Source organism: Syngnathus leptorhynchus, chromosome 1 (assembly GCF_054491065.1).
Source record: "Syngnathus leptorhynchus isolate UIUO chromosome 1, UIUO_Slep, whole genome shotgun sequence".
NCBI classification, from domain to species: domain Eukaryota; kingdom Metazoa; phylum Chordata; class Actinopteri; order Syngnathiformes; family Syngnathidae; genus Syngnathus; species Syngnathus leptorhynchus.
In genome coordinates this window covers 18,175,859-18,201,969 of record NC_141195.1, presented here as the reverse complement: position 1 = coordinate 18,201,969, position 26,111 = coordinate 18,175,859, and the positions used below count along the sequence as shown (strand labels likewise).

General features: G+C 42.4%; 5 protein-coding genes across 10 annotated transcripts in view; 2 read left to right on the top strand and 3 right to left on the bottom strand.

Annotated features, from left to right (window-relative positions):
• dock3 (dedicator of cytokinesis 3) overlaps window positions 1–1,194 on the bottom strand; it is a 42,920-nt gene extending 41,726 nt beyond the window's left edge. For both annotated transcript variants that reach the window (XM_085919558.1, XM_085919567.1), the window contains exon 1: window positions 567–1,194. In XM_085919558.1, the coding sequence (XP_085775684.1) occupies window positions 567–603 (37 nt within the window). In that variant the 5' untranslated portion in view covers window positions 604–1,194. The remainder of the gene's footprint in view (window positions 1–566) is intronic.
• Window positions 1,195–1,613: 419 nt separating this feature from the next.
• Window positions 1,614–6,272, bottom strand: adrm1 (ADRM1 26S proteasome ubiquitin receptor). The gene is made up of 10 exons (XM_085919452.1): window positions 6,164–6,272; window positions 5,584–5,830; window positions 5,283–5,399; window positions 5,084–5,207; window positions 4,804–4,890; window positions 4,620–4,722; window positions 4,269–4,528; window positions 3,537–3,694; window positions 2,638–2,740; window positions 1,614–2,425 (listed from the first exon to the last, which is right to left on the bottom strand). The coding sequence occupies exons 2-10, from the start codon at window positions 5,791–5,793 to the stop codon at window positions 2,322–2,324; spliced, it is 1,266 nt and encodes a 421-aa protein (XP_085775578.1). The 5' UTR covers window positions 5,794–5,830; window positions 6,164–6,272; the 3' UTR covers window positions 1,614–2,321.
• A 139-nt stretch (window positions 6,273–6,411) lies between these two features.
• Window positions 6,412–14,247, bottom strand: LOC147062465 (oxysterol-binding protein-related protein 2-like). The gene is made up of 14 exons (XM_085919329.1): window positions 14,145–14,247; window positions 13,776–13,911; window positions 13,027–13,141; window positions 12,824–12,899; window positions 12,257–12,391; window positions 11,694–11,791; window positions 11,406–11,588; window positions 11,084–11,191; window positions 10,910–10,999; window positions 10,700–10,826; window positions 9,248–9,352; window positions 9,054–9,177; window positions 8,891–8,981; window positions 6,412–8,578 (listed from the first exon to the last, which is right to left on the bottom strand). The coding sequence occupies exons 2-14, from the start codon at window positions 13,810–13,812 to the stop codon at window positions 8,476–8,478; spliced, it is 1,392 nt and encodes a 463-aa protein (XP_085775455.1). The 5' UTR covers window positions 13,813–13,911; window positions 14,145–14,247; the 3' UTR covers window positions 6,412–8,475.
• On the top strand, window positions 13,819–23,335 carry LOC147062464 (uncharacterized). Of its 3 annotated transcripts, XM_085919044.1 has the most exons (10): window positions 13,819–14,029; window positions 14,862–15,598; window positions 16,454–16,678; window positions 16,817–16,975; window positions 18,271–18,342; window positions 18,549–19,640; window positions 19,973–20,065; window positions 20,817–20,854; window positions 21,314–22,439; window positions 22,503–23,335. In XM_085919044.1, exons 2-10 carry the CDS (start codon window positions 14,969–14,971, stop codon window positions 22,635–22,637), a joined length of 3,570 nt encoding a protein of 1,189 aa, XP_085775170.1. In that variant the 5' UTR covers window positions 13,819–14,029; window positions 14,862–14,968; the 3' UTR covers window positions 22,638–23,335. The 3 variants fall into 3 exon arrangements, with proteins under 3 accessions (XP_085775170.1, XP_085775246.1, XP_085775326.1); XM_085919120.1 differs by lacking the exon at window positions 13,819–14,029 and having other exon boundaries at window positions 14,498–15,598; window positions 21,314–22,404; XM_085919200.1 differs by lacking the exons at window positions 13,819–14,029; window positions 14,862–15,598 and adding an exon at window positions 16,287–16,375.
• A 407-nt stretch (window positions 23,336–23,742) lies between these two features.
• LOC147062463 (gametocyte-specific factor 1-like) lies at window positions 23,743–25,858 on the top strand. 3 transcript variants are annotated; one of them, XM_085916034.1, is made up of 7 exons: window positions 23,743–23,936; window positions 24,460–24,556; window positions 24,639–24,745; window positions 24,992–25,118; window positions 25,179–25,256; window positions 25,487–25,550; window positions 25,624–25,858. In XM_085916034.1, exons 2-7 carry the CDS (start codon window positions 24,475–24,477, stop codon window positions 25,682–25,684), a joined length of 519 nt encoding a protein of 172 aa, XP_085772160.1. In that variant the 5' UTR covers window positions 23,743–23,936; window positions 24,460–24,474; the 3' UTR covers window positions 25,685–25,858. The 3 variants fall into 3 exon arrangements, with proteins under 3 accessions (XP_085772160.1, XP_085772168.1, XP_085772153.1); XM_085916042.1 differs by having other exon boundaries at window positions 24,444–24,556; XM_085916027.1 differs by having other exon boundaries at window positions 23,745–23,936; window positions 24,404–24,556.
• Window positions 25,859–26,111: the final 253 nt, after the last annotated feature.

Sequence of the window (26,111 nt, the reverse complement as noted above, 5' to 3'; positions counted from 1 at the left end):
GTGTGTGTGCGCGCGCGCGTGTGCGCGCGTGCGTGTAGCAGTCCGTATTTCCTCTCACACACGTGTATGTGCGCAAGCCCCCCCGACCCCCCCCATGCAGAGAAGTCCACAGGTGGACCCGGCTTACACCTGTTGGGGTCAGAGTGCCCCCTGGTGGTTGTTGCAACGCCAATCGCCTCCCCCCCCTCCCCCCTAGCTCCATCACCCTCCACTTAGAACAGTGTAGAAAATGCCAAATTGACGCATTTCCATTTCTGCGGCGGGTATAGGTGTGATTCATTCCATCAACACCTGAGCACACTGAGATCTCATCTCTGAGGTGGTGGTTCGGGCTGGAGGCTGCATCATCCCACGCAATCTCATCAACCCGTCCGCCCTCCCCTCCTCCCTGCTATGCAGCCATTAGAAGTGGATGTTGTTTTTCATTGGGTCTAATGTGTTTCTTGATCACAATAGATTAAAATGGACTGATTGATTTATGTCAAAAGGGTTTACCTTATTCCGAGGCTAATAGAGAACAACAAACGCTAGCTATAATGAACAATAAAAAGATGCAGTTGACTCACCAACTCCGATTTTTTCCTCTTCGGTAGGGATCCACATATTTGGTTATTTGTGCCACATTGTTTCGATGAAATCAGATGATGTCGGCTTGAAAAAAAAAAATGAGATGAAGTGGACGAGAGGGTTGTTCGGACTACATGACTCCACTGGAATTCTGACGTTGGTGTGCGCAGTAATGGTGGCCGGGAGGAAGGAGCATGAAAAATCACTGCTTTTGGTCTTCAAATATTATTATTATTATTTCCCGGCGTGTATCGCCAATCTGATGCAGTCTCCGTGACCAGCTGGAGGGGACGCGCACACGTGCACGCGCTTCGCAGTCTCCACAAAGGTGTTATTCCAGCCGCATTTCGAGTCAAGCGCAGGTAGCTTTTAAAAATCTACTCATCCGGTATGTTTTTTTTTTCTCAAGAAAGAAAAACAATCTTCTGCAGTCCACGGATGAGACGAGAGGGAATAAAAATGAGATGTTAATTTGCGTCGAGGTCGCAGTTTAGATAGGTCCGATTTGGCGCAAGAGGAATCGAGAGGAGGCTGCAATGTAGCGTAAGATGCGCCATCTTCCTGCGGGTCACGTGACTCGTTTTGTCAACACCGATGTGTCAAGCGGAGGCGAATGTGCTGTCTCTCCCTTCCTTCCTCTCTCACAAACTGAAAATCCTCCTCCCGCTTGCCTGCCCTGCCTCCCCGCTGCCAGTGTGCGTAGGCCAAGATGCACCGCCCACTCCATGGCCCCCCTGGGGTGCTACATGCCAGGCTCATGTGTGTATGGAGTGGGGGGGGGTTACCTCCCAGTTGAGTCATTGCAACGTGCCATCAGTACAATGCTTTGTCATGCTGTAATGTGATTTGGACATTGGTGCAAAGCACCTTCACTCCTATCTTTGAATAGCATATACATGCGCAAAGAGAGAGACAGATAAAGGAAGTGATATATATGTAAATATATGGCAGAACGCCACACTAGAATGGCATCCTGATGAAATTGCCTGAGCCACCTCATATGGCTCCTCTTGATGCAGAGGAGAAGTGGTTTAACTGATGACCAAGCTTCAGTGCCCTATGACAGAAACTCATTTCACTTGTAACAGAATCTTGTTTTGGTCACAACCATAGCTGTTTTTTTTTTATTTTATTTTTTTTACATATAAACTAGCATTGAATAACCATTACAGAATAATCAATGCAATATTTATCGATAGGATAATCATTTCAAAAAATATTTGTTAGTGACAGCCCTAGTGGGAATATACTGTGGATTAACTGGTAAATTCACAAGCATATATATGAACCTGTCTGTCAGCACTGGTTGATGGTCTTTTTTTTTTTTTTTTTTTAACTAAAAATGACTATAACTAAACCGTCATATTGGTCACAGGCAATAGCAAAGTGTCAACTAACGGGCAAATTCTGCAAATTCTGCGAGTATCCATTTCATTAATCACACAAGCACACAAAGCACTTGAGGAAACAGCAAGGCTTCATAAGTCATTACTGACACCATTGGGTTACAACAAATAACACTTCAATAAAGGCTTCATAAAATACTTTGTGGATGTCTTAGCACATGCCACCAAAAGAATTTGTAGGTTGACTGGTTGACTAGTTGACTAGCACCACCCCCACCACCCTGTGCTTTGTGGGTAGGATAAAAGTAGAACGCTGATTGTAGTCCTTGTAAGTATCTTTATTGAATGTATTGAAGAAGCTAATACTCTAATACCATCAGCTAAATAAATACATAAGTATCATTTTTTTTAATCCAAGCTCATGTCCTCATCGTCATCCTTTTTGTCTTTGGAGTCTCCGTCCTGCTCGGACTTTGTTTCTGTCTCCATTGCTTTTGCAAATGCTTCCAGATCTGCAGACAAGGTAGAAGACAACATTTTCAAAAAATGCTGTTTAAATTGCTAATGTTCCTTTTGGTTGACAGTGTCAAGGCTGTATTATTCTAAAGAGAGGGGGGAAAAAAATATTTCTTCCCTAACTACACTCTGTTAATACTGCTGATGGAAGCGTGTTACTACTAATCCCTAGCAGTGATCAAGTGTGAAGTGCGTGTAAATCACTGACCTCCATTGTTGGCAGCATCTACAGCCTCTGTGGGTAACCCGAACTGGTTCATCAGTGGCCCCAACTGCCCTGATGCCAGAGCACTGCTAAACATGCTCATGGCCTGAAGGAAACAAATACATAGAGGACATGACCATTTAACTTGGTTTTCATTCTGATATTTAACAACTTTATTATTTATTTAAAACTATTTCTTAATTAATAAAGGAGAGGGAAAAAAACACTACGTTTAGACTGAATGTGAACGTCAACCCGGAGTGGATGTGAATAGTAAATTCTAGTAAGTGAAGTTAAAATGTTTATTATTATGAATTATGAAAACTCTGCCGTTAGCCTCTCATTTATGACGCGGCAAGAAAGTGAAAGAAGTTTTCCCCAGGGAGAACGTCTGCTCAGCTTTAGAATGTTTGGAAAGTCTCAACATAATGCCATAGTATGTGGCGGTCTCCAAATAAGAACCTCAGAGTATTCCCAGCAAATGTAGGTCTTTTTGGGACACTATTGAGTCGACCAACTGAAAAGTGATACACTGCCCTCTGCTGTCAATTTTGTGCAAAGCTAGGATTTTTTTTTGTTTTCAAGTTTTGTGATTGCACAAGCCAAGTTGGTGGGCCTTAAAATGTTAACACCCCCCTCCCACCAACTACAACCAACCTGTCCGATTATAGTTATATTTCTTTTGTTAAAATTTGAAAGACACCAAAATGAAAATGCTTTTCTTTAATTCTTGTAAAAATGTTCACATTGTCAATTAAAGTTTGCTTGCAGGTTGTTCCACTGGATGCTTGCATTGTCCCCAGTTTAAAAAGATTAAAATTGCTCAGGTGTAACTTAAAATGCCTATAAGTGGGTCTTGAACTGCGTAAGACTCTAAAAGCAAAATTATAAAGTGAACTTGCCTGCTGAAACTGCGGTGAGCTGAGTGTGTTGTGGAGCTCGTCTGAGCTCTGGAGCAGTGACTCCCCACTGGGGAGGAAGGGAAGCAACCTCTGCTGCACCTCAGGGTTGGCCAGGATGGGAGCCATCACCTCTGGTGTCAGGGCAGTAGCTAGGTCCACTGTGGGAAACAATCTGGGCTTAGAATCGCATTGGCTTTCCCAGTCTGACGGCCACTTGCATTTCTTCTATCTTCTAGCTTGTTTTTTTGAATTGTGTTGTTACCTTACATATTCTGTAAAGCGCTTTGTTACGGTGACAGCTGTTGTGAAAGCACGATATAAATAACGTATTGTATTGTCTCGGCTTGTTTGGTAAGAAACTGCTGTTTTTGCTGAAACCAATCCATGTTCTACAGCAGATTACAAAAGAGAAGAAAATACTTGTAACAATATTATTTCAGGTAAAAGAAGAGTGTCTTCTTTCGCCTGAATATGTGCTTATATTGTCACAGAAGAAAAAAAATGGTGTCTGTCAAAACGATCTAAAACAACAAGGGGACCTTTGCTTTGAAAAGGGATGTCAGTCAAAGAGTTAAACAACAATCAAACGTATCACATTGTTTTCCCAACTGGGGCAATAAAGTTGATCTCTTATTTCATGAAAACAAATTTGGGTTTGATTAGTGGGGTTTTGCAGCATACGCACACGCCCTCTGCCATGATGCAATTCAGGTACAACGTTGACCTTCCTACCTCCTGTGCCACCGGCAGGCACATTCATGGTCGCCAGGATGCTCTGCAGGTCTCTCAGCTGGATGGGCTGCGTGGGGTTACTTGCTGCAGCCCCCGCTGCTGCGGCCAAGGACGACGCAGCAGGTGTGGGCGTGGGCGGGGTGCTCGCAGGCGGGGAGGCTGCAGTGGCGGCGGACGGGTTGACAGGCACGGTAGATGTCTGAGAGGAGCCGAGGCGACTGGCGGTGGAAGTCGAGGTGGGCGTGACCACAGTAGATTGGCTGCCAGATGGAGCAAAAAGAGGTCTTTCAGCATCCTTTAATCCACATAATCCCATTCTAAAAAATATATTTGGATATAAAGTTTGGGTACCTCGTGGAGGAGTTGCTGGCAGCTGGAACGCTACTGCTGCTGCTGCTACTGCTGCTGCCCAAGAGGTTGGCTAACCCTGGGCCGGCGAGTGCGCCAAGGCCGCCTGCGATTGGGACCGACAGCGCCGTTTGTCAATTAACATCACAAAATACTCCCGGCATCACTCAAGCGTCATCATACGTACCGATACCGCCGAGTCCGGCTGGTCCGATCAGTTGCATGAGCTGGTTGTGGCTCATATTACCCAGAAGGCTCTGCAGACCTCCCTCGCCTTTACACAAGAGCAGAGAATGACACAAATGTTTTTAAACTGCCAAAATATATGAGGACCTGACGATATCAAATGTATCTTTTTCCCTTTTTTGCCATAACACCCACTCCTACAACTTTATATGAGTATTTTTTTTAATTGGACATTGCACAACAATAAAGATGACGTTAACATGCTAATGCATGTGTGTTACCTCCAAGAGCGGACAGATCATGTCCTCCACTGCTCCCGCTACCCAGTGCTCCAGGCATGGGCGGGTTGTTGAGATACTCGTTCACTTTGCGACAGTACTCCTCATCCTTGTCAGTCTTAGCCTCCTGAAATCCAAACAGACTTGTATGTAATGTGTTGGGGGGGGGGGGGGGGGGGCTTCAAACCACCAGGCAGTATACCTGCATCCAGAAGAAAAGTCTTTTGGAGCCAGCTTTGAACTTTAGTACGTAGACACGTCCGGTGGTGCACTGGCTGACCCGTTTGAACTCGCAGTCATCGGGGAAGATGATCAGGTCCTGCATTTGAACACCAAAATGAAAATCCTTTACTGGATTAGCTACAACAGAAGACAGTCGTTCAAAAGCGGTGTTTGGTATACGTGAATCTTTCCGTTGCTCACTACAGTGGATGATCAAGTAGCAGTAAAAGTAAATTGAAAGATAAATCTTGAAAACATGTTCCCAAAGAGCACCTACGTACATCGTCCACATTGCCGGTAGTGCGATCCTTCCAGCAGAAATGGATGAGGGAGTCATCCGTCTGCTGGATGTAGACTTGACCTTTGCGCTTGTCGGGCGTCACCGTGCTGCCCTTCATGGTCATCTTTCCAGCTCGAAACTCCACCAGGTACTTGCTGGAGGAGCCACGAGTGCCAGACACCATGCTGGGGAACAAAGCTCCAGAAGCCATAATGATGATGGTGATGTTGAAGACAAGACGACGACTTCTGCGGGGTACAGAAGACGGGAAAATGCTCTTACGTGGTTATCAGAAATGACATTAAAAATAATTGATAATAAAAATAAATGTAATTTCCCTTTCTTTACCACATATTGTACTGATATCCCGTTTGCTTTCCAATATTCTGGCTAATTGTCGTCTACTCTTACAGGATGACGCTGCATCTTTGAAACCAGACGACTGTTCTCTGCTCAGTGTTTACAACGTAAAGTATGATATTCGTGTCACATTCTAAAAAGTGTAACAAACGACATTGTTGAGAGGGGGAAATGATTTTTTTTTTTTTTTAAACGTTAAAAAGTAAGAGATTTGTACTTACGGTTCTTGTGCGTTATCGAAAACGGAAGTGTGGCAGTTGTGAACAAGCTCGATTATGATTGGGTTTAGACGGTCTTCAGTGTGAATGGTGGAGACGCCATTGAGCAAGAACGATTGCGATTGGATAATATGGTCACGTGCTTAACTGTGATTGGCTTTGCTCATCTCATTTCATGATAGGCGGACAGTTTAGGTCGCCACAATCAATGCACCGTAATCAAAATGGTATCGGTTTTATTGTAAGGTATTCCAATAAATACACCACTTAGATAACAAAGTGCAGATATATAATGTTTTATATAAGTCAAGTGAAATTATGTGTACCTGAAAACATTAAGTGGTTCATAAATGTATCTCATTTTCATCTAAGGATTTTCTATGGTACTACAGAGTAATCAAATAACGTGACAGGACCAGTATGTTTTCATAGTCCATATTTTAATGTATACCAGGTTCGTGTGTGGATGTGTCTCATGTTAGGGATGATCACTGAACAGACAATATCACGACTCAACTAGGACGACATCATAAACAAAAAGCAAAATGAATCCTGCACCTTTAATGCCTGCAGGGTTGAAAATGCTTGGAACTCAAGTAGTTCGCAACCCTTTGAGACTGCTTGTGATTTAGGGCTATACAAATAAACTTGACTTGACTTGACTTGTAGGCATTGTTCACCCAACCAACTGTATGTGCACAGGACAATGAGCCTACTGTGCAGTTTGATGCAATGTTAGTGCTTATAATAATAATAATAAAATAAAATAAACAATAACCGTGCTATATCACATTCCATACACGTTCACTCAGTTGGGTGCAAAGCTCAAGAGGAAATAAATGTTTACATTTTTCACATTTCAGAAGGGTTGACTGTATGGATCAGCTTGCATAGGTTCAGGCCCTGTTCTGACACAGGACTTTGGTTGCTGGAAGAAAATGATAAAGTCTTCACGCTCAAATCGGAATTAACAGTTCTTGTGTGTACATAAGTTTAGAATATAGTCACAGCTTTCGGTTAAACGGAAAATGCTCAGAATCCTTTGCTTTGAACGTCAGTCTGAATACATATACAGCATTTCCCCTCAGCGCAGAAGACAATTTATGGCTTTAACGTGTGTAAAAGATCAGCTTTGAATGCCTGCTAAAAATTGTACCCATTGGCGACTACATCGGGGCCCAACAATAGCATTTTATTATGCAAGTAAATTTGTTGGAGAGCAGCCTTTTTTTTTTTTTTTGCATGTTTGCTGCTAGTGGGAGAAAACACAATGCCTTCAGAGCAGATTAGTCGGCTTTTATGTATAATAAAAAAAGCTTTTAAATAAACCCTGATATTTGAACACAATTTGGCAGGGTTTTAAATTTACACCCACAAAAACAGCAAAGTGGGTTGAAATTCAGCTTGACAGGTGCGGACAATAGAAAAATGACTAGCCAGTTTGGTCAGTGATACATGTATCAATTTGCAATTGTGTTGGCATTTCCCCCTGATGAATGTTGTTGTGAACGTGCGTCATTCTGGTATCTGTGAAGGGTTTTTAAAAGGCAGTTGATTTTTGTTCAAGAGGGTGCCAGGTTTTCTTAGACTTCCAAGAGAAAACCTAGCTAGACACACTGGAAATGAGCTTTTATATGTAGGGGGATAATAACCTTGTTTGGCAACTCAAGCCACAGAGACAATGCGCTCGCGTTGGAGTTTGTCAGGGTTCATTCAAGGTCGAATGATCGCAAAACCTTCGCCAACACTTTTAGGGAAGTTTCTTTTGTCAAGGAAATTTAGAACATGTTGGCCACTTAGTGGAATAGGGGCTTAAAGCCAATTGGGAGTATGTTCGAAGGCAGCAAGTATTGCGTACTCATCTGAGTTCAATCAAGGTTGCAAATATTTGCTTACCTAAGTTTAAAAAGAGCTAAAGTTTTCAAAAAAAATGGCTAGTGGAAATTATGATTTCTTTAGAAAGTAGCCTGTGGCTGGTGATCAAACTCAAGTAGTTTAGAACCCTGTCTACATGTAACATTGGAGTTACCACCTGAACTTAAACAGAGACCAGACTGTGCTCTTACGGGTGATCTAAATCTTTTTCCAGCTATGTAACACTGACCATATGTGTAGACTGTGAATATTAGTAAAGCACATCAAAGGTGAGGATAGAGCATATTAGGATCAACATCTAGAGTAAGTAAACGGAGTAGAACCTTTCCCATGGGCAGCATTTTTCATTTGATGAGTTCAAACGCTACCACAGACGTGTCCTATACGTCACACCAATCTTTAAGATGCCGCGAGGAATCAAGAGCGAACCTCTTTTATTGTCAATAAATGTCGGGACAGTCGGCAAAGTTCCTGTCAAAGTATCCACCCTTGTATAGCCAATCCTCTGCGCCAGTGTGAGGGTTGGCTCCGAGCTGGAACCACCTGACGGGGCATGAGCAAAAAGGTTTTGGAATTATTTTTGTTGAGGGGCTGGTGACACAATTTACTGCTATTTGGGGGGGAGAATTTACAGATTAAGACACGATGACAATGGAGGAAGCCTTGATAAATACGGTGCATTTATCAATCATGAAAAACTGTTGTGCAGTGGCGGCCCTCTGAGTTTGTTCCCAAAATGGCAAGGACAGGTGCAAAATTAGCACATTTTAAATGAATGCCAAATAATTAACGATCTGCTTGGTTTGAGAATCCATTAGCTAACAGGCTTTGCAAACAGTGCACACGGTTTTATACCTGGTCGACCATTCCTCCTCATCCTTGGATCGCTCTCTGCGTGCGGTCCTCTGTTTCTCCTCGAGGCGCTCTTTCTCTGCACTTGCCATGTCTGTGTAAGTAGACCACATCAGGAGACTAGAAGAGAAGTCGCAAGCGTGCCAATGTTCTAGACCGTCGCTACCTATGTCTCCTCTCTCCATGGCTCGGATGTCGGGCCTCTGTCGGCAATCGCTCGGCGCCAATAGTCGCTCCATGCCGGGCTCCAGCTCGTTCAGCGTCACGGCAAAGTTGGTAAAGTTGTACATCTGAACAGGACGACGAGGCTTAGCACGAGCCACGAACTCTACATAGCGTAAACATTTGCGTGACGCTAACCTGTGCCGAGTGAGCAGGCAGTGGCGATATCCTCCAGAGTAAGGCACTTCCTGGTATCACAGTCACAGTCTCTTGAACAGCATTCTTATCTTCACTACTATGTTCCTACACAAACACACACACATCACTATCGTACGTGGGAGGACTGAACTTGATGCAAACAGGAGAGTCACAGACATCCACTTGCCACAAATTATACACATCTCAAGCAACAATGCATGGTCTTTGCAAGGCATTGTAGATTAGTGCTAGCAATGAGCACAGTACACTTTGGACATAACAGCTGGAGCAGCACACTACAGATACCAAATACAAATGTTTAACCTTACCTGCTACGCATGCCACTGCTTGTTATTGTGAAAGGAAAGAAAAATGAATACAAACAAGTCATAGTAGAAGACTGAAAAACATGTGTGTTTTGGTAATGTTATCATTTGAGGAGCCAAGCGACAGTCATTGGCTCCCAAAGTTCTACACTACACGAGCGATACGGTCAGACACAACGGAAAATTTCCTTGGCCACTGTAGCTATAGTATAATAATACAAAAAAAAGGAAGCTGGTGAGAAAAACAGGACAGGTGTGGATATTTGCGATGCATACCGCTGGCAAATTATGACCAAAACATTTATTTTTTTCAACATTTATTTTAGAATATTTCTATTTTGATTTACAAAACAAAAAAGTGTCACGTTCAAAATTAGTCAAACCCTTTGCAAACTCTTGAAGTCGATGGGAAAATCCAAAGTTTTACACTATTTCTAATAGTCTAAACTGTTCCAAAGCATCCCAATTACCTTGGTTGACTGGAAAGAGGTTTTAATGATTTCAAAAGATAGAAAAATCAGCAGCTTTCTGCAGTTAGTGTGTGAAATGCTCAAAATGAAGACTGTGTATTGTGTCTGATCACGAGTCAGGAAAGGGCTATAAGGCCTGATGTAAATCTTTTCAAGTCCCAGTGGCAACAGTGTAAAGTATTATTTAAAAACACGAGACTGGAAAGAAAATATCACAAGCAACACCACTGCTGTCCAGAAGGATGGTGAGAGAGGTGGAAAAAATAAAATAAAATCGAAGGAGGAACTCCATCTTGGTGAATCTAGGACCAAAGAGGACTCAACTTGCACACTAAACCCACTTTGTACAGTAAATGCTCATTTGGACAGATGAAAGAAAAACTGAATTGTTTGTGTTTGATGACCCTTCACTTGGTGTAAAAAAAAAAGGAAAGAAAGCCTTCAATTCTAGGAACAAACCAGCCCTACTGTCAAACATGGTGATGGGAACCTAATCATTTGTGGATATTTTTGAGCAAATGGATAATACATCAAGAATATCGACAACAACGGGTAACCCAACTTGAATCTATGTCAGGAACTAAAAGATCTGGGTTTTGGCAAAGAAAACCCTCAAATATTGAAAAGATGAATGTGCAAAAAGATCATTGACTCACCTGCTTCAGCTTTTTTGAGTCTGCTCCCGCCTTCTTATCAGACTTCTTATATGCCTCATAAATCTTGGGCTCCACGCTGTACATACACTCGGTCCACTTGCCATAAATCACGCGACGTTTCTTCTTCCTGTTTCAACAGCAGAGACGTAAACTTGATTCCGTAAAAGATTTAGCATTGTATTTCTGATGATTACGTTGCACTGCTCTTACCTGCTGTCTTGTATGTGTCCCTCCACTTTGTGTAGCTCTTTTCCAAACATTCCACCTGGTTTGAAGTTCAACACACACTTTTCTCCTGTGCTGAAGTATCACCGTGAGCACAATGTCAGACGTCTATCATTTAAAATGCTTCCACGGCGACAAGAAAAACATCTGTCGCGGTACCTGTGGTTTACAATCTCCACTGTTCCGTACTGCTCGATCCAAATCTTTCCTATGATAACGTTATGCACGCAGCACATTGGATTGGTCCATGTGTATGCTTCTTTATGTCTGAAAGAAATTGAAAAAATCATCAAGATTACTTTGTTAGTTTGACTAACCAGTCTAAGACAAACACTATATGTAGTATTTTATAAAAAATGTCCATCATGTTGTATAACCCTCTAATTTTCTGATTATTTTAATGTGTTGTGCTGATTAATGGTGACCATCCTTACATCTAACATTCTGAAAGCAGTATAACCAAATCTTAACGAGGGCTCACTTCAATAACTCCAGCGTCATAGTGCCTTTTGGTACGGCCTCCACACTTTTGCCCCAGAATGTGAGTTTGGGGTAGACTGATCCATGGAATGCAAATTCTTGCTTCAGGGACTCTGCATGGAAGGCACTGACGGGAGGGTGATGGCTCACCTGCTCTGAGATCAATCTGTAGCCATCTTCCTCTCTTTAAGAAAAGAAAAAAAGAAAAAAAAAGAAAAGAAAGACAAATGATTTCAAAAATCTAATTAACACAAATTTGTTTATGGACTTTACCAACATTCTTTAATACCTTGTGAGTTCAAAAGTCTCCCCCAGTAACGGATTAAATGGCTTTCCAGTCCGTTCCCATTGAGATGCTACAGCTGAAACAGCAAAAGCAGCAACAACCTGTTAAGAAAAAAAGCAAAGATCATTTTCACTTCATTTTAAAGAATAACCCATCCCTACCAGACATCCCTCACTATAGTGTGAAATTTACAGCCAGTGGCACAATGGACTTCCTAGGGCCTCTGTTTACATATTTGTGCCTAACACCAGAAATCACAAGTGAAAGCAGCATTTTTTTTTTTTATTGCCTCACTCAGACAAGGCCTTCCTCATTTAAAAAAAAAAAATAAGAGCAGATCAACAACAATAATAAAATGTCTGTCCATCAAGAGTAATATCACAACTGTCCTCGGGCTTGTATTGCGTACATCGTCACCAAACGCCTCACCTCAACGACTCCTATCACAAAAACGTCGGGGCACTCATATTTGAAGGCATATTAATAATTCAGGTGGTTTTTGTTTTGGTTTTTTTCCTACCACTGTTGACATACTAAAAGTCTCAAGAGTCATTCGTTGATCATACCTGCATGCGCTCTATGGAATCAGGCAAAGTGCAGGCTTTGTGGATAAGATGAGTATGTTCCATGTACTCCGAGAGTCTCTGGAGGAAGCTCAGTGGCTCATTAAACACAATTGGCATGGCTATTTTGGACAGCTCCTATAGCAACACAACATAAAACATTGACATTACAGTATTTTGAAATGATGCCTACGTTATTGGGAAAAAAAAACACAAACAAGAAAAGAGCAGTTGGAAATTATACTCGAGTTATTTTGGGTCTTGTGATGATCCAAAAATGTGATCGCCAAACCAAATATAGCTAAGTGAGTGGAGAAGAGGCATTTGCAACAATACAAACAAGAGGAAACAAAATCAGAAAAAGTTGCAAGGTCACTGGAGGACATAAAATTTAATTATGTATCAACGATGTGTTTGATATGCTGGGTTGTGAGACAGCTTTTCGCAAAATGAATGAACTGCTTGTTGACGATACCCTAAAAATATGTGTTCCGTTATTCTGTTGGTCTTGTTGAAAATTCAAAACATGACAACTTTTAATTGTTTTTTTGAAAATTCGTTATGACTCACCATCCCGATGCATTTCTTCAGTATGCTTGTCACACTGAAATTGCTTCTGGTGATCATTTCAGCAGGCAGGGTTTTTCTGGTAAAAAGAACAACAGAAAAAACGTTTTGCTTTGTTTTCCTTTAATTGGAAATCACATACATAACAAATGGCCCCATCACATCTGCCAAATGACCAATAAGGAAGCGGATGCGAGATTCCTCACCTACGCTGCCACACTCCATTGTACTCTGCAGCGGAGCCATCGGTGACCTGGTTGCTGCTATCGAACACCAGAGCGTCCTTGAAACTAACATCCAAGGAATCATCCGACTCGAGCCCTGAGTCAAAAGAATACTTTTGATTTGAGCATGTCAAGATATATTGTATACACTCACAAGATTTGATTCAGGAAGATTGCACAAAAACAAATTCGCTGGCACATTGGAAGAAATATTAACTAAAATAATGCCAGTGGAGGAGATACATACAGTATACAGTAATACATACGTACATAATACAGTAATATTTTTTATGTCGGGGCTCTTTATTATTTTAGATTTTAAAATCATTTAAATTGCTTAAATTCTCGTGTTCGGCCCACAATTTAGTTTCTTTTAATGAAATACAGTAAGACTTTAGAGCGATTCTGTCTAATGGAATTAGTTGAGACGCCAAAAAGAATAATTGTTTTTTTTATTATTATTAAGGCATTGTTGAATATTCTCTGGCATTTCATTGTTTTAAAAACGTATTTAAAATCCTCTTTTCAGTTTCACAACACATAGAACATTTAAAAGCCTCAAGTTATGAAATGAAGATTTCCCTACAAATAATCCGATGACCTTTTTTTGAACTGTAACCATTTTGTGCAAATCAACATGAAATGTGCCACCTCAAATTTACGAACATTACATCGTGCAGAATGCTGAAGACACCTGACGACTCGACAGCTGTTCATTTAGCCTGCCTCACCTGTCTCGGCGTCGTAAAACTCCTCCTCGCTGTTCATCGTGAGTCGTGTGGGACAGTCAGTCAAGAGTCATGTTGAAAGCAGCGAGCTCCCAAGTCTGGATCCCCTCCAACCATCGCAAGGAGCCAAAACACGGCACTGTAAACACACGCAAGGATGAGGATGCTTTTGTTACCGACGGCGTGCGGGCGACAGCTGTCTGCCACTTGCATGTTACGCGGACAAGCTAGCGAACATTACTTAGCGAAGCTAGCTGGTGAGTTAAAACGTACGCACGAGACATAAACTAACGTTAGCAGCGCACTACCAAACAGGTAAAAAGCAATCGAGATGCTGACATCTGATTGTAAAACGAGTTTACTGAAATATACCTGGGAAGCCAATCAGTGTGCCACTAAGGTAAACAATCGAGGACAGTTCAATTCAGCGTCTGCTGACAGGCGGAAGTGGGTGGCAAGGACACCATGATTGACGTGTGCAATGGCCAATCACAGCGCAGTGCGCAGATTGAGCGCTCATAAATGTGAGTTATTTTTGTACAGGTAAAAAAACTTGACATCAATTATTTGATTCAAAAGTCAAAATTTATATATGAGATTCTCTACACAGTGGAAATTTCATGATATCATTAATAATTACAGTTGAGAAAAAACCTAAATATATTGATAATAGATGGAGCAACTATCGACAAATTGACCTCCGTTTTATTTATTTTTTAATTCAGTCACTCTGTGTCATATGAGTTTCACCAGAATATGAAACTGTATGAAACTATTTGTACTTGGGTAGTTGCAGCGCCATCAAGTTTGTAGTCGAAGTCAGTGGAAAAGAAAACCGAAAACAAAACGATAAATCAAATCACTCTCCTGGGCGCTTCCTGGGCGCTAAACACAGATTATCATGGGGGCAAAGTCAGTCGTCAATCGATATAAAAATATATGATACATTATGTTAAAAGCTAAAATTGGTTGGGGTTTTATTTTGAAGCAATAACCGGAAACGGATTTGACCAATACTGTTCATGTACAACGGCATGTCTTATGGGTTCCAGTTTTGGGTGTCAAAAATCCAGTGCTATCTGTCTACAGAAGAGTCGTAAAGGATTTTGGTCAACAGATGTTTCTAAACAAGTCATGGTCAGCCTGGAGTGAAGAAGCCAAATTGTTTGCTCTTGTTGATATAAAACAAAACAAAAATGGAAAACGCTCGCACAATGAACAGAGGAGACAGATGCGTAAAGAGTGCGCCCCAGACCCAGAAGCCATCCATGGTGTCCCAACAGAGAAGGAAAAAGGAGTCTACATCTAAAGAGAGCCAAAACGGCAGCCAGACAAGAGGAACATCGGCGGCAGGTCATCGTGGCTCCGGGAAAGAGGCGAAAACAACGGGGAAACGCACGATGAGCGCCGTGACAGAAGGCCAGAGGCGACCCGATGCCCAGAGGAAACTCTCCGACGCCAGCAACACTTCGGAGGACCTGAGCAAAGACTCCGGTTGCTTTTCAGGGAAACCCTCCTCTGACAGCAGCTCGGAAATATCCGATTGTACGTGGGAGGGCAACAAGCGCGACTCTCCCATTAGCGACAATGAATTAAGATGGACAGACGGGAGAGCTTACAAGGGACCCGTCGGTGGAGGCAAAGACGACGGCAAAGAGCGCGTGAAAGCAGCGCACAGCGCTCGCTCTCCCCCGCTGGATGCTGTTGAACGAGCCCTCACTTTGGTCAACTCCTCGGGGACATTTATGGATCTCATGATGGTAGAGACAACCGATGACCTGGTCAGGGAGGTTGAAGATTTGAGGTCGGAGAATGAGTATTTGAGGGTAAGGCTCTTCAGTTCCGCTTAATTGAATGACAGCCTTGAATCAACTTCAATATTTTCAAGGGCTGCAAATTAGTTGTTGATATTTTTTATTATTGATTGATGAGTCGAGTAATGCCACCTTTTTTTTTTTTTAGATGTCTGTCTGCATTCAAAGACAAGACGTATTTCAAATCCAAACAGTCCAGGAATTGCTCAAACATGAATTTATTTTGATTTACTTATTGTTTTTGTCCACAAAATTGGTAAAAATGTTGATCATTGTTTTCCAAGGTAAAAGCAGATGCTTTACAATGTTCTTATTTTAATTCACCACAAAGAGAATCACTCTGCGAGGACTCCAGATGTCCTATCGAGCATTTACTGATGAGAGGGTGAAATTTTGAAGAGTTGGACAATTTTATGTTAAACAGTGTCTCTAAATGATTTATTGATTATCAAAATAGTCAGAGATGAATTTGATAATCGATTAGTTGTCGATTAATTGTTACACTTCTTATACTGTGGTTCTCAAATGTTGTTATCCAAGGAGCAATATTTTCCTTTTGTTGCATTTTATTTTGTTCCTTTTGTTGCAGCCCACTTTTACAGATGTTAAGAACAATAAAGAATATGATATATAGTTTCAAAATAGCCTCTAACAAGTTGGATCTTATATTTTCTAAAAATGTTTACAATGGTTCATAATCCACCAATTAAGAAGTATTGCTCTAATATCCTCACAAAAACTCAAGATTCTGGATGAATATAAAATGGACCATATCTTTCACAGAAAAAGGTTATTTTTTCTACTCTGACAGGACAAATTCTCAACAATTACTGTAGCTTCATAAACACGCTGTGATGTACATCCCAGGATGAGGTAGAGGAGCTGCGCTGTGAGATGTTGGAGATGCGTGACATGTTCCAGGAGGAGGAGATGCGCCAGGTGCAGGATCTACGGCAGCAGCTGGAGCAGGCCAACAAGACATGCCGCATCCTTCAGTACCGTCTCCGCAAGGCCGAGCGACGTAGCATCAGAGTGGCCCAGACCGGGCAGGTGGATGGGGAGCTGGTCAGGACACTTGAGCATGATATTAAGGTTATTTTTGTGTGTGTTCTGGTGGGGGGCTCACTCAACAAGGAGTGGTGACCCCGATCTACCTGCGCTTAATTTTTTTCTATATATTGTATCTATTTGATGGAGCACCAAATCTTTCTTCATTGGTTTTGCACACAGGTTGCAAAGAGTGTGTCTCTGCGACTGTACAATGAGCTGGAGGTGGTGCAGAAGAAGAACAGCCAGTTGGACTGGGAGAATGAGATGCTTCGCGAGAAGACACAAGAGCTGGAGGTGGCCAAGCACGTCTTGCAGGCTGAGTTGGAGAAAGCCCGAGAGGTGAGAGCTTTTTTGCCTTTCACACAACAAAACCAATGCGTTGGATGGACGTGTACAGTCCAAGTCCTAAAGTAGCACCACCACAAACCCATGGTGACCCCTCACAGCTGCAACCCATCCCAGCCGGCTGCACCCCTCCCCATTCAAAGCACATGAGACGACACCCTGATATGAGCTCAAGGGCCGGGCCGGCAGCTGCCTGGGTGCAGCCTCCCGGTATGCTGGAGTCTGACCTCCCTGGGCAGCTGACATCCTCAAACCAGAAGACAGAGAAAAACGAGCAGAGGGTGCGAGCAAGTGAGAGATTACCAAAATAGACCCAAGCTTTTCTGCTTCTATTAAGCCTGGCTAAATCAGGATCAGCATGTATTATGGCATCCAGCAAGGCGGGAGTTGGCATGCCGTGCCGACACAGTGACCTACAGCCATCAAAGAATGTTCCAAAACTGATGGGGTACACCCTTAAAGTGTCACAGTTTTCACTCTGACGTTATCCTCGAGGCTAGCAGACATGATTCACTTGTGGCACGTGTCTTCTTTTAATCCAGGATTCTGTACTTTAGCCTGAGCTCAGTCTGGGGCAGCTGCATGCAGGGAGAATCCACTTAGATTAGCTCACCCAGAAGCCTAAAACACGGTTTGAGCATTGGCAACCCTCGCATTTCACCTGGATTGATAGTGTGTGACCATTTTTGTCACATCATAATGAGCATCCAAATGAAAAGTCTTGAAAGAAATCAATGTGGTACATTTTTTCTGTAAATTGAAATATACTCCAACATTCGTGTCGTCAGTTGACTGTAGATACAAAAGTAGCGCAGGCATAATGAGACAATTGAGCTGTTGTCTGACAGTAAACATTTATATCTATTTTTATGCAAACGCCGTTAATAGAATACATTTATTGATGATTCGTTCATTTCTCGTGGCTGATTTCTGATCTGGGGGCAGAGAAATCGCTCGCAAATAATTGAATGTGAGAAGTTGCTCTTCCACCATGTAATAGATAGGACCAGGGTGGGGAGTTTCATTCCAGCAACCGGAGCTGGCTAACTTGTCAATTCACGACAGTTGGATGTGACGTAAACTGTTATTGATAAGTCAAACTTTAGTAGTTGAGACCGTTGGAGAATGGACAAGACATTAAGTATATGGGTGTAACAGGAATTAGGCCACTGAGAAGGGTTTGCATCACTTGGAATGCAGAATTAAAAATGTGAACTAATACCTTATTTTTATGTTATCAATCAAATAATCATAATAAAAACACATCCCTGTCTTATTTTATATCTTAGAGCTTTTTAAAGAAGCGAAGTACCAGATCGACAACCAGTAAAACTGAGCGGAGGCTGTCTCAACAGCTTGAGGTTGGTTTTTGTTATTGTCTTCTTTCAATACATTCAGGAAATACAAGGACAGTTTAGGGTTAGGCCACATCTCAATGTCTTTTGATATTTTATCCTCTTCCTCACATTGACAGTATATTATTATTTTTAAAATCTTGCCCATTTATGGTATGTACTGACCCACGGTAGATTTCGCTAACCCTCCATCATGGTCCTTGACTTTACAGCAGGATGACAACGATCTCAAGTGCCAACTCCACTTTGCCAAAGAAGAGTTGGCTCTCATGTGCAAGAAGCTCACCAAGATGGTTTCCGAGAGTGAAGTCATGCACGAGCAGCTGGCCGGTTACCATTCGGCTTACGGCGACCTCGACGCCTCCCAATTGTCTGATCGTAAACAAAAGTCCGCCTTCGCCAGGGAGGCGGAGGTCAAAGTTCACTTGAAACTAGTGGAAGAGGAGGCCATGCTTCTGAGCCGCCGCATCGTGGAGCTGGAGGTGGAGAATCGCGGGCTGCGAACGGAAATGAACGACTTGAAAGAGAGAGATGGCGGACGGGAAGACGAGGAGGAGGAGGAGGAAAAGAATCGGAACGTTCTGGACGAGCGCTTGTCGCCTTCCACTGTGAGGAAGAACAGAAAGGAAAGAGGTTTCAAAATGTCAAGCGCCTCGCATGACGAAAAGGCGGCAGTGGATACCGAAGGGCAGCTTCCCTCTTGTCACGTCACAAGAGAAGGTCCCGTAGGGGGTGAGTGGGACCCATCAGAGAGCCTTGGCAAGAGCTCACCTGACAGCAGCCCGAAACAAATGACTCAGACGGATTTTGCAAGTCTCGCCGCCCTCCGAGATCATTCCTACATTTTGAGTTCCGCCATCCAGCTTGTGAAAACACCACCCAAAAACGGCCATTGCTCTTCTCCATCCAGTGGTGTGCTCACCTCCCCAACAAATGGTATAACAAAGTCATTCTTCTTGCCGGGGCCTTTGAACGAGACACTGGAGCTTCTACAGGCCATGCTGCAAGCTTTTATCATGAGGATGGAGGTCCTTCTCAGTGACAACAATTCCCCTCACCAGGAAGGTGACGTGTTTTCCTCTCTCAGTGGAGAATATGTGGATCAGGATACTATCAGTCAAGGTTTCATAGAATTGGCAAAAAAGCAGGAATGCGTTCAAGTTCTTTACGTCGATGTGGATGAGAGAACAAAACAAACAACACAAAGGCTTTTGTCCAAATGGGACCTGAGAGTTCAGCTGTCCATGCAAATTCTGTGGATCCTTCATTTGTGGTGTCAAGATTCTGTACAGGATGCAAAAGAGGTTGGTATGCTTTTTCAATATGGCGTTCACCATCAAAATATTCAAACTTTTTTATTACCCGCCATTGACATGAATCTACCAAGCGCATCCATCAATCCATTCTCGGAATCGACCATCCTCACCAAGGTCGCGAGCATGGTGCACATCCGAATAATTTCACCCAGCATCATGTCGCCCTTTCATTAAATATTCGATTGAATTTTTATTCCACAAACGCAATATTAATTAGAGCATCATGTTTTGATTACATACCTTGCTTTAAAAAAAGAAATGCTTTTATCCCTTTTTAAAAATGTCCAGCATAAGCTAAAGCTCTCCTACATTTGATTCAGGCCAAGGACAAATACATGACTATGTTGCGAGGTTTGCTGCAAAGCATGGATGGCCAAATCCAGGAGGAAACACCCGACAGCCAGGCAAGTGAGGTGAGAACGTGTTCTTCCGTTTGTGGGATGCAGCGGGAAGCTCTGCTGATGATCCATGGGTTTGGCTGCACGCCCCCTTGACAGACAGTACAGCAGGAACCATTAGCAAACTGGTGCCAGGGTATTGGGGCTAAGCTGTCGGGGCTGAAGCCAAAAAGGCCAGCAGAGTTCGAACACAATCTGCTCTGTGGAAAAACACTCCTGGAGGTTGAAACCTACATTTTGACATATCCTGTTATTGTGTTTGTGCACTTGTAATCGGAACATTTGAGTTTCAACAGTATGCAGCATGCACAAAACACACTACAAATCTACCCTTCTTGATCTTACTTCAACTTTAAAAAAAATAAATGTTAAGGGGCTTTTGGGTAACATGAAATAGATGAATGGCATTCACGTTGATTTTATTATTTGAGATACAAGCATAGTTATAGACCAAATTCAGGTCATATCGTAAGGTCTCATGGTTCTTAGGATAAAGAAGAATAAATAAAGAAGAGACCTTGTTGTCCTGTCAATCAAGGCACTGATCCAAATGCTTAATTTTGCCATTTTTGTACGTATTGCATAATATGACCCCTTTTGGTGTCTTCTACTGCTTGAATGCTACATGCAATGAAAAATGAAAACAAAATGATTTGTAATCTGACAGTATGTGGCAAAAGTGTCATCTGTGGAAATCAAATTGTCTCAGATAAAAACATTGTATCAATTTTCATTCATGCGGATGTATTTTTCTCTTCAACATCAGTGTGCTGTCGCTGATGAGGGACGCGCTGACGCTGACAGGTTGGTGGTGTTTGATTTGTACATTTATATCCAAATCGTGGCGAACAGAAAAAGGGCCACTTGGCATTTGCGTTTTCAATTACTGTTAATAAAACAAAAGCAGCACATCAGTTAAGATATACAAAAGAATTGTAATATGTATTGATTTTTGTTTTCTACTGTATTTTACAGCATCACTTTCTGTGAAACTCAGTGTGAAGGGAAAATAAAACAAACAAATCTGTGAATTAACTTTACAGTGTCATAAAAGGAGGATTTACCTCATTTGGATATCTTTTAGATCTTGACATTAGGGTAGAAAGATGAGTAAACAAACTAAATGATCCTTTTTTCCATCAAGGCGTTATGAATAGAAATGAGTCAAGTCGCAACACCCATTTTTTTAAAACAACAAATGCGATTCTTAACAGACAGAGGGCAGTAGTTTGAAGACACTTGTTGTCCCGACTGTATTTGCAGAATACGCAGCTCCATAAGGCAGAAACTTCAGCACCAACTTTCTCCACACGCCTATAAGAGGAAGAACTGGTGTTATCTGAGCCAGCAGGCTGCCCTACTGGACCAGGAACCACCGATTAAGACATGGGACCATCAAATCATGCCATTTAGCTTCCCCGATCTTGACTTTGAGCAGATGTTCATGGAGAGAAGCCACACTGCTCCAGAGAAGTCAACTCTGCGCATTTACTACAGCCCCCCGTCCAAGCGTAGAGTCCGGCTGGCTCAGCTGAAGCAAAGTCCCGAAAGTGACAGAGAATCTGTGGACACGCAGTCTCCGTGGTGGACGCCGCCGACCTCCTTTTCAATGCTTTGCGTCGGCTCTTCGGCCAACCTGAGCGATGATATGAAGGAGATGGCCGCCGGTTGGAGACAGGGTGGCTCGCAGGTGAACAGAAGAAGATTAGCGGGCTGCGGAGTGGATGTGGCCTGCTGTGGTACGCAAACTCATATCAGGCCACTGATGGTGAGTGTTGGAGTGCAGACAGAAGTCCCCGTGGCAGTGAAGAACAGCTCCTCTCGGGCAGTCAACTCCTGTCTGGTCTCTTCCCGCTCTCGCTGCATCTCCACCTCACTAGACAGACTAACAACTAGAACAGAGAGGTCCAGACTCACAGCCTCCTCCCCGAAACTTTATCGAAGTCAATCTGCATCTGCTGCATCATCTAATTTGAGCTCCTCATCTACAGCCAACACTCGCGATCGAACGATGTGGACTCACCAAAGCCCCTCTCGCCAAACGACTCACAGATCTGCCGCGAGACATAACCTCAGCCCTCATCGAGAACCTCCGGGTCCGAATCTCAAGCCACCAAACAAATCTGCAGGTGGTTTGGTCACTGAGTTTCTACGCCGAGTGAGCGGTCGGGCGGAAAGACCGGGGTCGGCCCAGAAGCCGAAAAGCGGTCTGGAACGCCTTCCCGTGAGGACCCCCGCGTCCTCGTTGCCGAGGAACGACAGCGTGACCGGGATCGTCAACCACAGGTTCATGAGGCAGAGAGAGGAGGTCAGCCGAGCCGAAAGGGAGGAGAAACAGAAGAACGGAAGTAATGGTGCGTCATACGGCCTGAGAACTCCCGTGGCAGAGGTGAGTTGAGCACAATAGTCCCTTACTGCATTCCTTCAATGCTCTCTTCGTGTCTCGAACCAGGATGGAAATTACGAATGCAGCTCCGGCAGCACCCTGACCTTCTGCTTTGCTCGTTCGTTTCGATCCAACCAGAAGGAAACGTCCAGCCGGAGCAAAGTCACAAGATGCCAAACTGCGGAGCCCAATTGTGAGTGAAGGACAATCAGCTGCACAACTAAGAGGACAGAATAGTGATGAAGTGGTGGAATTGATGTGAGTGTGTGTAGGTGGATTTGGTTTGTGGTGCAAGTCTTTCTACTGTGTCTTTTGATTCACAATGGCCAATGAGGTCCAATATGAGTTTTTAGTAGGAGGGCTATTTTATTAGATGAGCAATTTAATACACTTTAAAAAAGTCCATTTTATCAACAAATATTTTAGTCGTTCGTGAGACCACTTCAAACACTTGAAACGGAGATGGCTACCATCAGACACCATTTTGCTTCCATCAAACATGGTGAAAACTAAATACAAATGAAGACAATATCAGTGAACGAGACAAATTATAGTACTGTCTTCTTAAGTAAGCAGAAAAAAAGCTCATTGTACTTTCTGAGAGCTTTGTTTCATTTTTTTCTGTAGCAAGGAGTGGACGTGAATCATTTAGAAATATATTTGTTTTCCCGCAATGCAGCCATCACACTTGCAATGATTCCTTACTTTTTTTTTTTCTACCTCTGGCAGTTTTCTGCTGACCTAATTCAAGCACACTATTAAATGCCAATTCAAATGAGTCAATCACTTTTGAAAACGTATATTTGGATTCACAAAGTGTAATGCACATACACACTGTGATTTTTGTTTTGTTTTGGGGTTTTTTGTAGAGATGAAACAATTTGTTCTATTTAATAAACACAAGAGAAAATATGTCTGTGCTTCACAATCATCAGCTCACTGGAATCTCCAATTTGTTGTGTCATGTTAAAAAAAGAAAAAGCAAATGCTAAGTAGTTAATTGGATATGACCTGCTTAACACCAAATCGCTTTAACCTCTTATGGCTGCCTGACTCCTTCATCTGTCACATAAACATGCAGCACAAGTTTTTTTTTAATGATCAAATATACTACAATACCTGAAAATCATTAAGTCCATAAGATCCTATATACAATACAACAAAGATGATTGTTTTTTACTGTCCATACACTACACTGGGAACATATTAAATTTCACTGAATTGTTTGAAAAATTATATTGCAATTTTCATCCATCTATCGATGCAAGTGGTGACGTATAGTGACAGACAGGCAGAACTAAGGGGTTGCTCTCAAATGACGTCACGTTTGCTCATGAATATTCAGCGGATACATCTGTCGCACCTTCTCCGTCCTGCAAATTAGACCACGCTGCTTTTGTTCAAATAATTTATTTCAACAATAAACCAAGGACGTCGCGTATAGTTGGGTTAGGCGTCAACTTTGTCCTCTGGCCGCATTCGCCCATCTTCAGCCAAATTGTAAGTATTGCACCTTAAGCGACTTCAAGAGTTTAAAATGGTTAACTACGGAGAAATAGCTACGTCATGTGCCGGGTTCGTACTATTTCGCAGTCGTCACAATTTGGTGAAACTTTGCTCACGAATCAATTTTGCGAATGACGACATAAATTAAATGATAAGTTTAAAAGTATTAAGATGCATTTAACACTTCATTTGAAGTAATTGCATAAATTGACCTCGGTTGTTCAATTACTGCTCTCGCGCTATATTCTGTCTGTGCTGTATGGACACTTGCTCCATTTTTGCTAGCTAGCTATTTATTTATTTATTTATTTTTTATTCATCGTTCTTGTTTATTCATTGTATGTGCCTTCTTGTTTTTACTTTTTGTGTTGTTTTTTTTGTTGTTGGATGTTTTGTGTCTTGTCACCGTGGGATAGTGGGTAACGCAATTTCGATCTCTTTGTGTGTCTTGGCATGAGAAGTAAAGCAGACTTTGACTTTAAAATACTTGACATGCACGAGGTGTTACAATTTCAAGGCCATCTGTAAAAAAATGACAACCATCAAGTTTGGGAGCAGCATCGAATCATCTCTGCTTGCCCGCTCTGCAATCAAAACTTTGGACATAGACAATGGTAAATAACATAACGCATCTTCGACTGCGTCATTCCCAGCGAACGGTGACTTAATGTTATCATTTGTTGTCTTGTTTTCAAGATGAGAAAAGCAACATTGATCCTGATAAACTTTGCCAGTGCCCATTTGATAAAAGTCACCAGATCCGAGCTTGTCGCCTTTCCTATCACCTTTTGAAATGCAAAAAGGTGGGTGTTGCTTCATTTTTATTTTTAATACTAAAGCTCGATTAATTTTCACCGATAAATCGACATTAGTTGTCCTCTGAAAAGTTGGCCACATCACTCGATCTGTGTTGAGCCTAAAAAAATGGATATTTCTTTTGGTCTTTACAATTGAACGGAGCTTTGTAAATCCAGTTTTAACAAACGTGATTATTTTACCCCATCAACCTGAATGCATCCATAAGTACAAGTTATCTTTTACTGATGCAGAACCATCCGCAACTGGCCCAGACACTTAAAACCTGCCCCTTCAATGCCTGCCACCTGGTCCCGAGGGATAAACTGGCCAGCCACACTGAAACCTGTCCCAACAGAATTTCAGTGGGTGTCAAGGATGGTAAGATGACAAGTGTGTCTTTTGATCTGTGCCTTGAGTTGATGTCCTTTCTGCTTGCAGCTGGAGCTGATGAGAAGTTGAAGGTTCCCATCAGGCCCCAATTCACCACTGCTGCTACAACTGAAGACTGGGAAGCGGGTGAGATTGAAACCAGTTCCGATAACGTTTGTAAACTGTAGTTGTACTGTGACTGACATACAGAGCGCCCCAACCTAAGAGTTTTTCAAGTTAGAGCGGTGCCTCGAGGTAAGAGTGACCAGACTTGGAAGTAATTGGCTTTTACAACAAGGATAAATGCCCATCTTTGCTTTTCTGCGTATGCTCTGCTACTTCACTCAGACTTTCACTTTATCCTAATTGTTTTGCAGAGGTGGAGGAAGCACCCATTCCATTTGTTTGGGGTGTGACTCCAGTGGCCAGTGCCCTCAAGGAGTAAGTCATTTGCACGACTGGTTGTGGGAAAATCGTGCTTTCTATTTGTCAGTCATTCGTCTCTCTCCAACAGATCCCAAGCCTTCAACGCTCTTGGATCCCAGTTCCGTGGACCCTATTCCCTTCCGTGGTAGTTTGAAATGTTTTATCGGTTTCTGTTGAGACCAGTTGGTGGACTTTTCACCTTGTTTCCATTTTCATTTTAAGTGTTTGCTCTTAAAGTTTTGTTCTCTTGCACAAGTGTTGTGTTTTTTGTTTTGTTCGTTTTCCACAAAATAAATATCTTGCATGGCATTTGTTGATTAATGCTCAATGACTACGAGATGTTTATGTACAGATGCTAATTGCTGCCATAACAGGGGGGCCAAAAAAATATTCTAAGGCAAGTGTATTTGTATAGCACATTTCAACAACAAGGTAGTTCAAAGTGCTTTGAACAAAACATGAAATGCATTTAAAAAAACAACATTAAAAGCATCAGGGTACAGTTAAAAGCATTAAAAACAATTGATTAAAACTCAAATCGGTAAAAATCTAAATAAAACAGGAACAGACTTACAG